The sequence below is a fragment of the Euleptes europaea genome, chromosome 3, assembly GCF_029931775.1.
Source record: "Euleptes europaea isolate rEulEur1 chromosome 3, rEulEur1.hap1, whole genome shotgun sequence".
Classification (NCBI taxonomy): Eukaryota; Metazoa; Chordata; class Lepidosauria; order Squamata; family Sphaerodactylidae; genus Euleptes; species Euleptes europaea.
The window spans coordinates 63,093,472-63,111,478 of record NC_079314.1 but is presented as its reverse complement, the minus strand read 5'-3'; the positions used below and the strand labels follow the sequence as shown (position 1 = coordinate 63,111,478).

General features: G+C 41.4%; 1 protein-coding gene across 1 annotated transcript in view; it reads right to left on the bottom strand.

Moving 5' to 3' along the window:
- Window positions 1-17,288, bottom strand: part of IMMP2L (inner mitochondrial membrane peptidase subunit 2) — a 595,832-nt gene extending 578,544 nt beyond the window's left edge. The window contains exons 1-2 of the mRNA XM_056846163.1: window positions 17,154-17,288; window positions 6,920-7,023 (exon numbers count right to left, since the gene is read on the bottom strand). Of these exons, the coding sequence (XP_056702141.1) occupies window positions 6,920-7,023; window positions 17,154-17,288 (239 nt within the window). The remainder of the gene's footprint in view (window positions 1-6,919; window positions 7,024-17,153) is intronic.
- Between the last annotated feature and the right edge of the window lie 719 nt (window positions 17,289-18,007).

Here is an 18,007-nt window from a genome sequence, read left to right as displayed (position 1 = left end):
TCACTTTAAAAACAAAAAATTGCAACACCACAGCAGCCTATGTTATACTGAACCCAAAATAACTGGCCCTGGCTTCAAATGCCCTCTTGAGAAACAGCATTATTAGTTGACACCTGAGCCAAATGGACTCTCCTTGGAAGTGAATTTCACACTCCAGGTACATTAATTGAGAAGACCCAGTCTCCTGAAGCCATCTACAATTCCTCAAACGGCGCTCAAGATCTTTGGTTGGATGAGCTTGAAGTAAAAAGGAAATTCCTCAAATGCCAGGACAACATGGAGCAAAGCCTCCGCTAGTGATTTGCATGGCTATGGGACAAGGTGGTCTTTCATACAGCCTAGACATTTGGGCCTTTAAATCAGCATATTGAATCGAGTCCAGAAACCAACAGGCTTGACTAGGTCAGTTAAGTGGCAAAAATTCATTGATGCTTTCATCCCTTTTTCTTTGGCATAGCACAAACTACGTTGTAATGCTTGTTTGCTGCTATCTGTTGTTGGTTATATACTGGTAAAGAGTACTGCATCAAACTAGTGACAAAATCCAAAACAGCCATGCCTTCATTCATCCTCAATGACAGGTAAGAAATTAACTATGCAGTTCCATTGCCCCAGATGATTTAACCATCAAACCATCATCTGCAAAGATATATTTTCATTTGGAGTATATTTCCATCCCAAACTATGTTCCTTGTGTATCTGGGGCAACAATGTCCTACAAAGGTGATTTGTTTGGCTGTGGTTGTCATGAAGGGTTATACCTTCCCAGAGCACTTAAAAACAGTTCTCAGACTCACTGTTTTCTTAATAAACTCATAGGTCAGAAATCTTAGTTCCCCAGGGGTTAAAAAATATTGCATTGGCAAAAATACATTGATGATCTAAGATTTGTTGTCTACCCAGGTGTTTTTTTTTCCTTCAAAATGTAAATTGAAAGTGGCTATATTTTTGGGGTGGGGCGTGGGGCATTGTCTACTGCTGTACAGGTGACCATGACCATAAGAAGAAAGAATGCTACAGTCACTTTCCCCTGAACTCTACAAAAAAAGTACAACTGGTGTAGTTAATTTTTCCCAATAGCATTTTCAAATGCATGGGGTCAGTGCCCCCACACCCTATACTTACCTTAGCAGCTGAGGAATCCCAGGAAGGAGCAACCCTGCTGGCAAGCCTCCATGCTGCCATGGAAATAGCTGAGCCATTTGCACGAAGCTGTTCTCGCACTGAGGCCCAAGCATAGACTGGCAGCCAGGGCAGCCGGCTCAGGCATGCCGGTCAGCAGAACCAGCATCTCTGGGGACAGTGGCTCAGTGGCCAAGGTCCCTGTTGGTGGCTCAGCACAGGGAGGGAGCACCCAACAGTATGAAGGTCAGGGGGGCCCTGCAGCAACAGCAGCCTCCAGGAAAAGGTGAGATGGGGGAGGTGAAGGCCCCCCTGTCCTCACTAGAGACAGAATGGGCTCCAGGGCCCAGGGAAATCCTGGGTGGGATCCAGGCAGATGTTGCCTTTTAAGCCCACCCACGCCAGACCAACAGCCCTTTAAAGAGGACTGGAGCGGGAGGGGAGATGAGCTAGGCAACCCTGGCTGGGGAGCCATTGGTCTAGACACCTGCCACTCCCAAGAGTCATGGGTGGAAAGATGAAGGAATGGCAGGGCCTGGTGGTATCCTGTCCCCAGGGGATTGCTTAAAAGGTGCACCCTGGAGCAGCTAAGGAGGAAATACCAGACCTGTTCCCAAGCAGTGGGGGAATAGGAAGCTGGCAGTAAGGGGAGGAGGCGATATATAACACCCCCTTGCTAAATTCTGAGACTCTCCCTGGGGCAACCGCCTCCAGAAGAGGCGCTGGAAGCCACAACAGCCCGGGACACCAACCCGGCTCAGCCAGAGCCATACACCAGGGTTATACAAACAAGCATTCATAGGTGTAGGCCAGGGTCCCTTAAAAGTTTCCAGTAGTAAAGTGCCTGCCAGGAGATATTTTTAGTATGCTGCATACTATGATTACTGGACAGTTGTTTATATGGTGATGCAACTGTGAGTAAATTCTTTTGTTCAAGTTTTCTTCTAGATGGCATTTTTAATATGACAGCCATGCACCTCCCTGGAGACTTCTTCAATATGTACATATGTAGTCATTAAGACCCACTTAGGCAGACATTTTCACATGGCATGGGAATAATCACTGTAAACAATGCAATGCAATGAAGCTTCTCTTCATTGGGTTGCATGGAAAGGTACTGTTCTGCTCACAGTCTGCTGCTTACAAAAGAAACCTTCATTGAATTGAAGGGTATCTTTGGATGCAAGCAGGGCTTGATACTTAGACATTGGGATGGATCTTACCCCTCTCCTGTCACTCCATTAAGCAAAGTCTGAGGACTGGAGTAAAACTCCTTGGAGGATGACTGGATCCACCTCTGTAACAACATTTCATATTAGCATAGTAACAGCTGGGTTTTTCTACTTTAAATTGGTTATTTATGTTAAAGGCTTCCTGCCTTTCAGAATTCCTGAACAGCACACATCATTTTAGCAAGGAAGATAGTGATTGCAAAGGAATAGTTGGCATGCTTGTGAAGCAAAATGTAGTGGGTAGTTGGATGTACTTAGTTTATGTTGAAACGATTTGCTTTAAAGGTAGAAATCTTTTACCCGATTTTTTTTGTCTCCTGTGCTTTTCAGCTAGCTAATGAGTTGCGAGGGGAGAGAAGCTATCAGATCAGAACAGCACTACTTTTTAAAGGTGCTTCTAATAGTTTGAGGATTCTATAGGTAACATCCTATCCAACTGACCTTTTTTACTCTAATTAGAATGTAGTTGAATTACAGCTAAAAATACTGGGTCCTGTTAAACAGCAAGCATAAGGCCATGGTGAATTGATTGTGCTACTAGCCAATAAAAAAAATCAAGTATAGTAATAGTTTAATTGTCACCTTCCTGGCCAAGGTAGTGCCACCTTCCTGGCCAAGGTAGTGCCACCAATTTCAGATTTCTACAATATAGTGCAGCTTCTACAATATGCAAGGCGTTTTTAAAAAAATAAGGATTTTAAGAAGTACGTTGCTATAAAATTGAGGTTTACATGCAAACCACTGAAACATATATTAATGGTTATCACGATAACTGAGATAAAAGAGGACCATTCAGAATCTGGAATAGTGTTATTGGTTTCTATTAACCAATATGGTATACATTTTGTTTTAAAGGCTACTTTTTTCTTACTTTGAAGAGTTTATGGCTGCAATCCTGAAGGGACGGTGAAGCTCCTTGGGAGCCAGAGTGACCCCGCATCAGCACGCCAATTTAATCCATGATAAGGGGCACTTACATTGTCACGGGAGGCATCCACACCGGTGCCAGGATGCCACGCTACAGCTCGGGGCTTGGGAGCCAGCACTGCCTCCTGGCAGCATTCCAGTGGCACAAGTCCCTCGCACCAGCATCCTGGGAGATGTTCCTGGGGGCTGAGCTGCCTTTCGACAGCTTCCTAACCCCTTTTGCTCCATGAACACCCTCCTCATGCTGCAGCATTGCCATGCCACCTTTTTTGGTGGCGTGGCCTCGCTGTTTTCAACAGGGTCATTTTCCTTCTTTTATGTTTTAAATTCCTTTTGTTTTATTTTGGCGGCCGGGAAGCCTCTGTGGAGGTGGAGTGGCTGTGCTGCTCCTGGCCGCTGCTTAACGGTCTCCTCCCCCAGGAATGGGCTGCCCGTTCTAAAAACGAATACCCAATAAAATACTTATTAGGAAAAATCGGCTAGATGTAGGAAGTTGTCATCACTGGAAAATCAGAAACTCAATTTCTCTGTATTTGTGTTAAGAATATTTATCAACAAAATTCATTACTTTTAGTTTGGAGAAACTAGCCTGTGGCCCAATCCATTAAAACCTTTATATTGCCCATGTGTAATTAATGTATAGTCTCAAACAAAAACTTTGATTCTGTGAAGTTTCAAGTTCCAGCCACATTATTTCTATTCCAGATCAACAATGTACAATACATCCTTTTATTGGATAAATAGTGCAGCAATAAAGTGGCAGATGTTCATTGTATCAATACCAATGTTTATTGCTTTCAGGACTAGGCCAGATCAGTAGCTTAGCAAATCGGGTATGCTCAAGTATAGAAAAATAAAAGTTATATATGCAGCTCTCTTTAGTAGTTCACAATATACTCTGCAGAACGTCAGGAGCCAGGGGGCTTGGGCTGTATGAGCTTTGCTGGCAGAATAACAAGGGAGAGCTAATTCAATAGAAGAAAGTAAAGCTGTCTGGTTAGTTGAAAATAATATCAGCTTTTAAAATGGTGAGAAACTGAAGAAGGCTGCTTAAGCATGAAACAATCTTTATTCCAATTTTTCCCTAATTCAACACAGCCATTACTATTCATATTTATTTATTTCATGTATATCCCATGTTTCGTCCATCATAGAATTCAAAGCAATGAAAATACAGGAAATCCAGGATGCCTCCCATCAGACATACTTAGCTTCAGCACCAGGGTTGCCAGGTCGAGGTTGGAAAATACCTGGAGATTTTGGGGGCAGAACCTGAGAAGGGCGGGGTATCAGGAGTGGAGGGACTTCAATGCCATAGAGTCCAATTGCCAAAGCAGCCATTTTCTCTGGGTGAACTGATCTCTATCGGCTGGAGATCAGCTGTAATAGCGGGAAATCTCCAGTCACCACCTGGAGGTTGGCAACCCCATTCAGCACAGAGGCTGTATAACGTGGCTACCTGAACCATGCTACCCTATTGATCCAAGGAAAGAAACAATAATGCACTAGAAAAAAGCTAAATTGCAATTGGTGATGGGACCCAGAGAAGAATGTGATTAGGGTTTAATGTCTTTGTCTCCAGAGGTTTTTCATTCCTTCTCTTGCAATATTTACTGTATCCAAGGTACAAACAAACAATAACAGAGTAGAAATAAGGAGATAAATAAGGACTTGTGAAAGTACAGGAGATTAGGAAGAAAGGAGGGAAGAAAGGGAAACCCACAAGAACAATTCCAGTAAATATGCATTTTAAAGTCTTCAGAAAGAGCTGCTGAAGCTTAGTCTGTGGCATTTCAATTTTTAAAAAAACCATATGCAGAAATTTTTAACACCAATACTTTCAGACAACAATTTAGTAATAGGCTGTTATTTATGGATTCCCTGGCAGCAAATGTAGTTTCCCCCCAAAGGATTGATAATTTTACACTACATTTAGTTGCCATCTTGCATTTATAACTGCCAGGAGCTGGGAGAGGGGCATTTGTTTTTATCCATATGAAGTTTTATCTGCTTGTGTAACTTACGAGTACTTATAGATTTGTAGATTGTTACTGGCTGCAGGTTATTAAGTCAGGGGCTACATTACATAAATTAGAAAACAAATACTAAAGAAGGCGAGAGGAAAGGGGAGAAATTCCACCTTTAAATGTGCAATGTTAAATGAAATGTAATGCAAAATGAATAATTAAAAAAACTCTAACTTTCAGCATATTTCCTATAGTGCTTCCGTAATGGTTTTACTCTATGATTGATGTAGGTCAGAGGCGTTCACCTTAAGCTAGCCTAGCACGGCCAGCACCCAAACTATTCTTAGTAATCAAGCGTTTGGGAAATCCAACAGGAACCTTTCAACTACCTATCGACAAGCTAGCAGTAAATTTTGAATTGATGAATACAGACAGCCATTGAAATCTAACTCCAATTTTGTACTGTGAACATGTCGGGTTTTCTGTGTCGAAGGTTAGAACCAATGAAGAAAAGAGAAGTGTTGTTGTTTTGCTGGGTAGTGCTTGCACCTGATCATCCTTGTTTTTCTATGTCTCCACAATAAAATCATTGTTTCTCACCACAAGGGCATTGCAAAGGGGTCTCTGTGAATTATCGTCTCTTACAAGCAGGTTTGCGGCATCTAATTTTTGGGCCAGAATTTTTGAGGCTTGTCTGACATGTAGCAGCCATGCATGCAATGAACTCATTGAAATGAGCTTCACGCAGACCAACAATGAAAAATGATTGCCAGAAAGTCACTATGAGTAACCCTTTCTCCCCCCCCACACTATTTATAACAAAAACAACAAGACCCTGTTTGCAGTCTCAAATTCATATTCATAATTATATACTTTCACTAACAACCAGTTCTAATTTCCCGCAAGGAGAATCAAAGCCAACTCATGTGGCAGTCTATGTAATGTGCACTTTAATTACAAAGCTTTAAAAAAAAAACCTAACTTTGTCATCAGAGCATGTGCTATCAATTTGCTTAATGTCATTGTGTCTGTTATGCACATTTCCACATTCCATTTCTACATTCCATTAAGACTGAAAGGATTTGTATCATTTAGATGCTGGGAAAGGATTAAGCAGCGAAACAGTGCCACCTTATGGCTAATCAGTCCCTGATATAATCACAATGCTTTTTTCTCCAGGCACACCTCTTTTCTTTCTTCCTTTCAAGATTAACCAACTTCTGCTCAGTCTTCCCATTTCCAATGACACAACATCAAAACATATCAATTGCATTCCATTATGCAAGGAAATCTTCTTAGATGCCTAAAGCTTAATTACAGCCATTCAACACTCAACATACATTTTATGACATTTTCAACATTACTATGGATTTAATAGTAATGGAATTATCATTATCAGTACCATAATATAGCCTGTTGCTTGCATTACTTATTCACAGCTATATATTACCAAATAAACAAACATGCTTTCTATACATTCTGATGACTTTTGAATATCTGAGGATCTTGCACTCAACTGTAATTATTGGGCTTTTTATACTCATGCAATAAATCAGCCATCAAATTCATCTGTGCTCAAAATATACAATGGCATTACAAATGAAACTTTCTATACAATGCTAATGTAAAAAAGAAGGAACAAAATACATATTTTCATTTGAAGTTACTTACACCAGTGAAACTATGTCTCCACGTTGTACTTCATAATTTCTAATACTCCAGTGGTTTAAAAGGACGACATCAGATACCTGTTTATCTCCAGGATTCAAAGAAGGCTGAGGGGAGAGGAGATAAAGAATATAAATCAACTCACAGTGAATGATAACAAAATGCAGGTCAATTGCATACAAAAATTATTACCGATCTGCAGCTCCTCCCAGATGGTGATTTATGCTCCCCTAGTTGTTTAGTGATAGAAGAGCTACCAACTGGGAAATTGATTTGAGTACTCATGCACCCCATTATCGTTAACTGAATTTACTAACGAGTGGTTCTACACCAAAAGAACCAACTTAGTCTTTAAAGTTTTGTTGTTTGTTTGGGAGAGCTATTGATAAGAAGGCTCAAGAATAGATGCTATGCGGCAGATACATACTCCTGGACCATCGTATTAATGCTTGAGGTCACAGAGAATTGTATTGCTTACTGTAAAGGAGTCCCATTTATATAAAGGAAATACAGTAAGATCCATGTTTATAAAATGATGAAAAGGTATTAAACACCAATCATAACAAAGGATGCCAAATGTTCTATGCAATAGGTTATGGGGGGGTCCTCTTTTTTTGCCATCAAGTTGCAGCCGAATTATGGCAACTTCATAGGGTTTTCAAGGCAAGAGATGTTCAGAGGTGGCTTCCCATTGCCTGTCTCAGCATGGTGACCCTGATATTCCTTGGCAGTCTGCCATCCAAATATTAACCAGGGCTAACACTGCTTAGCTTGCGAGATCTGATGAGATCATGCTAGCCCCGGGCTACCCAGGTCAGGGTGGGAATTCATACATGTGTGTGTGTGGTGGGGTGGGGGAATATACAATTCCCTAATTGCAAAAATTATGTATGGGAAAGTGCCAATTAGATTTTTGGACTTTATTAAGTGTTGCAGTTTTGTACTCCCTGCATTATAAAAAAAATATGTCAAAGTAAACAGACAATGAAAACCATAAGATTTTTAAAGTGCTCTTGAAAAATGCTATAAGCTGAATAAAAACAGTTGTTAAATATTTCTACTTTTGAAAAGGCATTGTTTTCGCTAGTAGAATGGTTTCAGACTGAAGCCTAAGTCTTCTGGAAGTCTGGGAAAGCTTACTTGGCTGCTTTTAGTCTGTGGGCTCATTCATATGTTACAAGGCTCTCATGTCCTTCACATGTGTGACACTAGTTGTGTTAGCCAGACATGCTCTAAATGTTCACTGCTTGCAAGTACATTCCCAGGGGCACATGGGCCTATTTCCTATTGGGACCATGGCATATGGGCAGAGGACCTTCGCACCGGCCCATTTTCCCATCATGCAATGGCTCCAGGGAACTGCTATTTGAAACATGGGCCAAACTTGCCAGTACTGATGGAATACATATAAGTTTCCCCAGTAGAGTCAACAGCAAATCCTGGGGTCATTCCACATTGGGAAAACACAATGAGGGAAAGTTTAAGCCTCCTCTCCCTGTGATCTGGATTCCACCCACTCTCCCCGCAAACCTGGGGAAGTTCCAGTCATTCTGTCTACAAGACACGTAGAAGGCAAAGGGACTTTGTAACATTTGAATTGGTCTTGAGGTACACAAAGTTGGAAATCAATTGCAGAAAAGTCCCATAGGTTGTTTCAGCGATAGGGTTGCCAGGATCCTCTTCGCCATCGGCAGGAGATTTTGGGGGCGGAGCCTGAGGAGGGAGGGGTTTGGGGAGGGGAGGGACTTCAATGCCATAGTGTCCAATGGCTAAAGCGGCCATTTTTCACCAGGTGAACTGATCTCTAACTAATAACTGAAGGTTGACAACCCTATTCAGCGAAGAGTTCCACGGAGTAGTTCTCCATACCGACCACTGATTTATTTTATTTATTGAAAAATTAGCACAAATTCAAAAGTGAGCGGTGGTTGTATTCACTCACGTTGCACAGGACATCGCGCAAGACAATTTTTTCACTGCCATTTGTACTTGCAGAGTCAGGCAAAGTCACCATTCAGCTTACAAGCTTTGGATGAGTAAAGGAAAAAACCCTGTCAAAATCCATGCCTCAGCCTTACAACTTAAAAATTTAGGTGCCGAATTCATGGACAGGTTGAGGTTAGAGAACATGTGAAGCAGGAGGCTAGAAAATTGTGAAAACTCAGCAAAGAGAAAAAAATGTAGAGCCAAATTAATCGCAGAGAGGGAGGAGGAAATTGAGCCAAATAATAAGCAGAATGCTTCCCTGCAGCAACTGAGGGACATGGGCCAAAAATAGGGTTGCCAACTGCCAGATAGGTGGAAATCAAACAAAATCACTAGTGCCTTACAAAGAAGTTAAGCAAAGCAAGAGTAGGCACTTATGGCACAAAACTTTATGCCTGTCTATGTCTTGTACATAGTTTGTATCTCACTGTAGTGTATTAGTTAGCATTGCTTTTTGTATTTTCTAGAACATATGTTCCATGGAACCTTGATGGAACGTCACAGGATTGCCTGAATTGACAAAGCACCAGCGAAATAGGACTCATTACCGGAAGCCTATTTTCTCTCTACTCATTGCATTCCAGGACTTTGATATTTAGTCACTTCACTTACCTGTCTACACTGCAGGAACGTGGTGACTTTTCTACACATGTAACAGGAATTTCCTTCTGTTCTTGGTTGTATTGTTTGTTTAATTTGTCATTACAAACATGTTGTTCAGCATTCTTTTGTAGTGCTTTTTGTGCCATAAGTGCCTACTCTTGCTTTGCTTAACTGCCAGGTAGTAGCAGGAGATCTCCTGCTAATTCAACTGATCTCCAGCTGATAGAAATCAGTTCACCTGGAGAAAATGGCCGCTTTGGTAATTGAACTCTATGGCATTGAAGTCCCTCCCCTCCCCAAACCCCGCCCAGTTTAGGCTCCGCCCCAAAAATCTCCCGCTGGTGGCGAAGAGGGATCTGGCAACCCTAGCCGAAAAGAACAACCAGAATAACCCAACTTTTCAGTATCCAGTAGATTACTGACTGATTTAAGACATCATCAAAAGACTATGGTGGTTTTTTACTTTGGCTCTTATGTAAATATACAAAGATCATTCGAGCAATTACGTAATCATGCATAATATGCAGTGTTATCAATAGTGATGTTACCAAAATAAGACAGTATGTATAAGTGAGAGGCCACGGCAGACTTTTCATTCTGCTCTTCACTTACAGCACAAGCCTTCTCTCCTTATGTTATTTAGCATGTAAATATTAACTACTTTATTCACCAGCAACAAAAAATACACCAAGCAAGCAAAGGATTTCACATAGCTGGAAAAAGTAGTTTAAAAATTTCAGATTGCTAGTTAAAATTTCCTGCCTAGCAAGTATATGCCTTAATGGTCGCAGGAAAAGCAATTTATGGATCTGCAAGTGAAAATTAGTCTTATCAAGTCCTGAAGGAAGGTCCATTTTGGGGATTAATTTATCATGACAACCTGATCACAATGAGAGATATACTAGGCACGAGCCTATGTGGCCATTTTCATTTTTTGTATGTTTGTCATTGTCAACCATTTCAGTGTTTTTCCTTTTTTGTTGCTATTATTCTTCTGTGCCATTTACACACTATTTATACATGGTTATAAACAGCTGGTATGCAATAGAGGAAATCCCATTTCCCCCCAATGGCGCCCACATCCTTTCTCTCATGATTTCCCAACCCCCAAGCCTGGAGTTGCCAACCTCCAGGTACTAGCTGGAAATCGCCCGCTGTTACAACTGATTTCCAGCCGACAGAGATCAGTTCACCTGGAGAAAATGGCCGTTTTGGCAGTGAGACTCTATGGCATTGAAGTCCCTCCCATCCTGAAACCCTGCCCTCCTCAGGCTCCGCCCCCAAAATCTCCAGGTATTTCCCAACCCAGAGCTGGCAACCCTGCCCATGCCTAGCATGTATCAATCCTCCCAGACACTCAGTCCCTCTCCCCTCGCCCAATCTTCTCAGTCAAGTATTTCCTCCTTCCTCCCCAACCCACCCAGCTTCTGAGTTTCCTGTACAGCCTTCCCAACTGTCTGTCCCTCCCCTTATCTATTCTACCTTTGTTTATGCTTTCACAGCTCCTTCCCCCACTGCAACCTGTGCATATCTGCAGGTTACTTTAGAAGGGTTTCAAGCCCTCAATTAAAAAAAAAAAAAACTTTTCATATTTTTCTGTAAATGTGGGTATGCAGTAAAAGATTTAAAAGCTTCCCGGATTTAAGATAGCCAACAACATCAACTGGTCTTGGAGGTATAAATTCATCATGGCGCGTAGGGTAATTAAGTAGTAGCTAGACTGCAATAAAGTAAGATACATACATTTTATACAACATTTGGGACTGGAGGTCAGAATAAGACACAGCTTTAACAATCTCTAGAAACATCTAGAAGCATATCAACATGAGCATCTGTCAATTAGAGGGGAGAATTGTTATTGTTCCTCCTGACAGTTCTCATTTCCAGGGCATTACTACAGAAGCTGGTTTTCTACCAGCTGTGAACAGCTGACAGCATCCAAGAACAAAACCGGCATGTTTTCTGATGGATACCAATAATACCAATACAGTTCATTACCGAAATGGAAGCTTTACAAGAATTTCTGATGAGCAGCTTAACGTGAGTAAACTGAGGTAGAATCAATGTGCAAAGTGTATAGCTACAAATTATGCAGAGCATTGTGATAAAGAAAGTAATCCATAATTGATGGAAACATTATTAGCTGGGATGTTTCACTATTATTCCATACCTAACTACTATTTAGGCTTTATCTTCACAAAGATATTTTTATAAATTAAGGGGTAATTCATATTGCTTTTACATAGTTGCTCAATACCAGAGTTAAACAGTGGGCTGAATCAGATTTGTTCTGGCCTTTGAAAAACATAATTTAAAAAGGAATATATTGAAGTGAAAAAAATCACTCAAATTGCCTGGAATGGAAAGCATGTACTTGAATGCTTGTCAAGAGAAAATAGCACAGACAGTAATTTATCGTGTCTTCCCCATGTCTTGCTTCTCAATAAGTATCACATTTAAAAACGGAAAACTAGAGGGTTTTTTTTGGGGGGGAGCCACTGACAGTTATTGTATTATTTATTCTGTGTAATTATGAGGAAAGCTATTAAAATCAATGCATCTCTCACTCTCTCTTCATCCTTGGAATCTTTATTATAGTAAAACTACACACACATTCTGCTTAACTGTGAGGCATTCAAAGCAGTTTAAAAATAGGGTAAAATTAACTTCTCTGCATTTATAGAAAGGCCGTCAAATTCTCAATTCAATCCCATTAGTTGCACACCAGAAGATTTACAGAACCTATGGACAGATAAAGAGTGTGGCGGAGATACAGTCCAGTTGTTGGTGGTTCCCAGCCCTAAGAGTATGCAGCTGGCCTCAAAATTGTGTAATTCCTCAGTAGTCATTACTTTTGCTGCCTTGATGTTCAGCTACAAGCCTGCTTTGGCACTTTCTGCTTTAACCACCTTCAGCAGTTGTTTCAAATCTGCCAGTATGTGATGTCATGTACATATCTCAAATGGTTAATGTTCCTTCCACTAATTTTCACTCTACCTTCATCTAAATCTAAACCAGATTCCCTTATAATATATTCTGTATGTACACTGATCAGATAGGGAAATAAAATACATCCTTGTTTGGCACCTTTGTCAATTGGAAACTGTTCTGTATTTCTATCTTCTGTCCTAACAATAGCCTCTTGTCCAGAATATAAGTTATGCATCAGATCAGATGCTGTGGAACACCTATTTCTTGGGGGCAAGGCCACAGCAGCAGATGTGGGCAAGCTGGGTGGAAGGGAAGGGCAGGAGGCTGTGTGGACCTGTGACGCTGGCTCTTTGCATTGGCCCACCCTTTGCCTATTAATGCTAGGAGCTGCCAGGGTGGCAGCCTCACTTTTGTGACAGTTTGGGCATTGGGACAGATCCAGTTGGGGGAAGGCCATGCCTGTGTGCCTGCCTCCCCCATTTGGGGACCCCCCAAGGTGTCTTGGGGTGGGGACCATTCAGCAGCACACCCAGCTCAGGGGCTGTCAGCTGGCTCTCACCACCAGGTGGTAGGGGAACCATGCAGCAGCTTGCGGCCAGATGGATGCCAGGTTGAACTCTCCACGGTCCTTCACTAGCAAGTGGGCTGGGGGAACAGGGTCATATTGGGCAGTAGACAGGAAACTTGATGTGGGGGATCTGCCCCCATGCTGCACCAATGCTCCTGCAGTTGTAGCCAATAGAAGCTGTGGCCTAATGCTCCCCAATTCATCTTCCTCAATATTGACCCTCTCTTTTTTGCCCCTAGGGTCGCAATCTCCCCATTCAGAGACAGTAAGCCTCTGAATACCAGTGCCAGGAGGCAACACCAGGGGAAGGCCTCAGCCTCTATGCCCTCTTGTTGGACCTCCAGAGGAACTGGTTGGCCACTGTGTAAGACAGGAGGCTGGACTAGATGGACCGCTGGTCCAATCCAGCAGGGCTCTTTTCAGGTTATTAAAACTTTCCTTTTGCATCCATTCACATCAACAACCAAATACCCTTTCAGCTTTAATCCAGTTGCATCATTAAGAACAGAGGCATTCGTACTTCTCCTCTGTTCTTCCCCAGTAGCTAACGGAACGCCATCTGACCTGGGCATTCTGTACGTACCTGTGCATTAAATAAGAACATTTTCTGCCTTTCCTTGTTCTCTGAGGTTAGATGGGTTAACATTAGTAGCAGGATCTTTGCTGCGTTGGGGCCCTAGATGTGGAAGACACATCCCTCAGCTATTTGACTGGTACTGAGACTGGTCAATGTAAGGCACCAGGTGAAAATATTGATTTGTCCAGGCCTTTAGCAAAAAGTGTATACCTAGCTGGTCCTTGCATTACAAAGAATCGGTATTCAACAAACAAGTGAAAGGTTTTAAGCAACTGTGAATAATTTAAGTACCTGCTCTTTTAATGCAGCAATATTTTACAGCCACTGCAAAGCAGCACTTTATATGCCTTAGTTCAAAAACAAAAACAGAAAGAAACGAATTAAGAGAAGAAGAGTAAGTCATATTCCTAGCTGTAAAAAAAAAAAGACTTTTAATTTCAGTCTCAGCATGAACCAGGATAATGAGTGAACAAAACCAGCCAGGAGCCTAAAAGGTCTATTACAAATCCACTTCTTGTGGATCGTACGTTGAAGGCTTCAAGTTAAGACAATCATATATCCAACGCAAGTGAGTTATTGATGAGTATAAGGCATCCTGTTGACAAAAGTTCACTTCCCATCACATTGTACAGCTTTCAAACACATGGAACATAATTCACTCTCTGTACTACAAAATAAGAAATGGAGATGAATTTGTCCCATTTTCCTACTGCAAACCAAGCAAGATGAGAAAGAAAACATGAGCCAACAGAAGCACTTTCAGCTTGATATTCAACACACCCTTATTATGAAATAAGCACTGCTAAAATTTAAAACAAAAAGCAATTCTTGATGTATTCACATATTATGAGTGGTTATTCCGAATTTCACAACAGAGCTAGCATCACTGATTAAAGCTGTATATATTTTCCACTGTTACTGCTTTCAGTTTTCACCTGTACAACCAAGCACAAGGATTCTACCCATGCCTACTTCCTAAAGTATTGCCTTGCTATGTATACAGATAGGGAAACATTTAAACATGTGATTTCCTACTTGCAGTCTATGCCTGCAACCCTTGGGGGATTTTGAGGGCAGGGCTGCATCCGACCCTAAAAGTGACATCACTCCCAGGGAACCTCTTCCATGCTTGAAACCTCGTCAGATCTCTATGGTCACAGCCACAGAGATTGGGAAGGGGTTATCAGTAGGGTTAAAAAAAAGGCGGGGGGGAGAAAACTTAACCCTATAAACAGAACTAAGTACCTAGAAGGTACTTCTATTAATTATATTAATTAATATTAATATATTATTATTAATTATATTAATTAATATAATTAGTTATATTGTTGACCTTGTTCGCTGTTTTTGCTTGACCTTCTAGTTATCAGTAGGGTTGCCAGATTCCTCTTCACCACCAGCGGGAGTTTTTTGGGGTGGAGCCTGAGGAGGGTGGGGTTTGGGGAGGGGAGAGACTTCAATGCCATAGAGTCCAATTGCCAAAGCAGCCATTTTCTCCAGGTGAACTGATCTCTATGGGCTGGAGATCAGTTGTAATAGCAGGAGATCTCCAGCAACCCTAGTTATCAGTGTGTCACCCAAACATGGTACAACTTCTAGAGTCAGACACCATTCTCTGCCCTTTTTCTCCAGTCATGACCATCAGTAGTGAGCATATTTGGCAAGCCTATAAAAGGTACAGAACAAGATTACTCAGCTCTACATTAGCCACGATAAGGGTTTAAGTTCTTAGGAAAGGGGAGAGGCTGACTCAGCAGATAACTGAAGTGAAAGAAACTATACTATTCAGCATAGTTACACACTGTGATCTTGTTACCAAAGGGGAGAGTGCTGACTGGTCTGTCTTTATAAAGTGGTGTTTATACTAGTTACTCGTTTGGAGGGAAGGCTTTGATTTGGTTTTATAGAAGCGCAGTGACTCATCGTGGCTTGCTACACTGTTCTCTCTTGGCAAAATGATTTGCAAAGCCAGGCTGGGGGGGAAATGGCACCAAAGCACAGTAAAATAAGATGCGGGAAGGGCAGGATTTTACTTTAGAAGTGAATCAGACTTCTATATAAGATTTTCCATTTCTCTTCTGTTCCTGCCTCTGTCCACTGTGCAATGGAGAATTGTGAACACTTCAGCATTTCACCTATGTATGTGATATTTGACAGGCGTGATCCTTGGGTGAGAGGTACAACCCTGAGAATGCCATTACAATCGGGTGGAAAACAAAACAAAAACGTTACCGCCAGAAACATATTCCCCTGCTGACAACAACTGACAAATACAAAAAATGAACACACAAAGCTGTAATAAAGAATACATTTAAAGCCAAAATAAATTATTTGCTGAACAAGCCTACAAGGTAGAAAACTGGTTGTTGTAAATGAAGAAGCCTACTGAATCATTTGTATTTTTGGAATGAGAGAATGACGACCAAAAAAAAAAAAAAAGGTGATGCAGCCCCGCTGCTGCTCAAGGGGGCATTCCTGGGGCGAAAGGGCTGTGGAAGGCAGCTCCACCCCCGGAAACACCCCAGGAATGCCTTCCCATGCCAGTGCGGGTTTTACCTTCTGGGAAAGCCCCGACAGCATAGCTGCGCTGGCGGCAGGCAGTGTCCGGACACCAGCATGATTGCACCAGCATAGGTGCCACCTTATTCCATAAGGTGGCACCTACACCAGCACAATGTCACGCCAGCTGCTAAGAAGCTTCAGAAATAAATTCACGAATGGGCTCTTACTGACCAGCCATAAATGACAGTACTTGTAGGTTGGATCCCACAGAAGATTTCCGCATGTGCAAGCAGAAGATCTCCATGTGCACAAGACTCCTTGTGCAAGCAGAAGCACTAAAATTACTCCTCACCATCTGCTTGCTTGAAGCAAAAGTGTTATTGCCACTACCTGTTCCACATGTGCAAGACACAGCACAAAGTATTCCTTCTGATACAATTTCAAAAGCAAATTAAATAAAAAGTGTGTATCTATTGTATGTTCTGTTGCCTCATATGCACACTGCTTTATCATTAAACATTATATTGAAGAGCTATGTGTTGCTGCAGCCCTCGTGCTACTGTTCGAGCAAGTGGAAGTAAACTATGTATATTTTCTTTCTGCTCATACATTGCTGAATCCAACCCACTAATTCTAGCTATCCTTATAAACAGTTTAAAATATAATTATTGTGTCTGTAGGCTGGTTTTAATGTTGTTACCCACCCTGAGCCTGGCTTTGGCTGGGGAGGCCAGGATATAAATTGAAAGTAATTAATAAATGAATACATAAATAAATTCACATAAATCAAAGTGTTGATATAAAAACGGTTGGGAAGATTAATTAAACATGTTAGCTAAAATTATAATGAATTCTGTATATGCCCTGGAACAGTGAATTAGCTGGTTTGCCAAGCACAGTGAAAAATTTCCACTTTGTGATGAAAAAGCCTTTCCCATAAAGGTATGATATAACTTTTGCAATGCTGAAAACCATGTCTCCCCCTTCCTTTTGAAACTGGACTATCAATTATTTATAAATCAGGAATTCAAGCAGGTGAAAATGAACAGGGAAGAAAGTTGCTTTGTTACCTGCATTGAAGCACCTTCCACTCTTGCTATGCAAGCCACTCTATCGAGAAAAGTTACTGTCACAGGAACAGCAACAAAGAATCCTTTCAAAAAAGCTTTAATATACCTTCTCCCAAAGCCTTGCATCTGTGCCATTATCTGAAAGACAGAAAAAGTGAAATAATTATAAAAAAACAAGGCTTCACAACAACATGACATATATGATAATATGGTATGATTTGTTAATGATCCTCAGCATCTTCTTGGAAAAAAAAGAACTCTATTCAACAGAAACAAATCTTAAATAGCTGAAATATTAATAGTGATTCAATAAGATTTCAGGGATGAAGCTAAACATCAGTATATTCCAGCTGCCATTAATTTTTTTTAGCTATATAGTTGTATCGTTAGAAATGATTTTCAAAGATCAATTCCTACAGATAGTTTACCAACAACTTGAAAGGGAGAGGCCAGCTGTAAATTCTCATAAACAAGGCAGTTTTCCAAAAAGATGAATTGGGGGAAGATGAATCAAACAGATAGTCAACAACTACCTAAAAGTTAATCATCAAAGGAGGCTGGCAACAAAAGATCTGTGGCAAGCACGGAACTTGTTATGCATATAAATCATTATGTGATCAGCTCAATAAATGCATTCATTAAATATCATCTGGCACATTTATCCAGAAGTAGACTGCACAAGCTCAGTTCACATGATCCTCCAAACCACAATTTGGAAGATAAGAAGGAAGCTGTGGGCTCCCAACTAGGGCTGCCAGGTCCCCCCTCTCCTCTGGCGGGAGGCTATGGGGCTGAGGTCGGGATTGCGCGCATGCCAACGCATGTGTGCGTCACTTCCTCACGAGGGGCCTTAT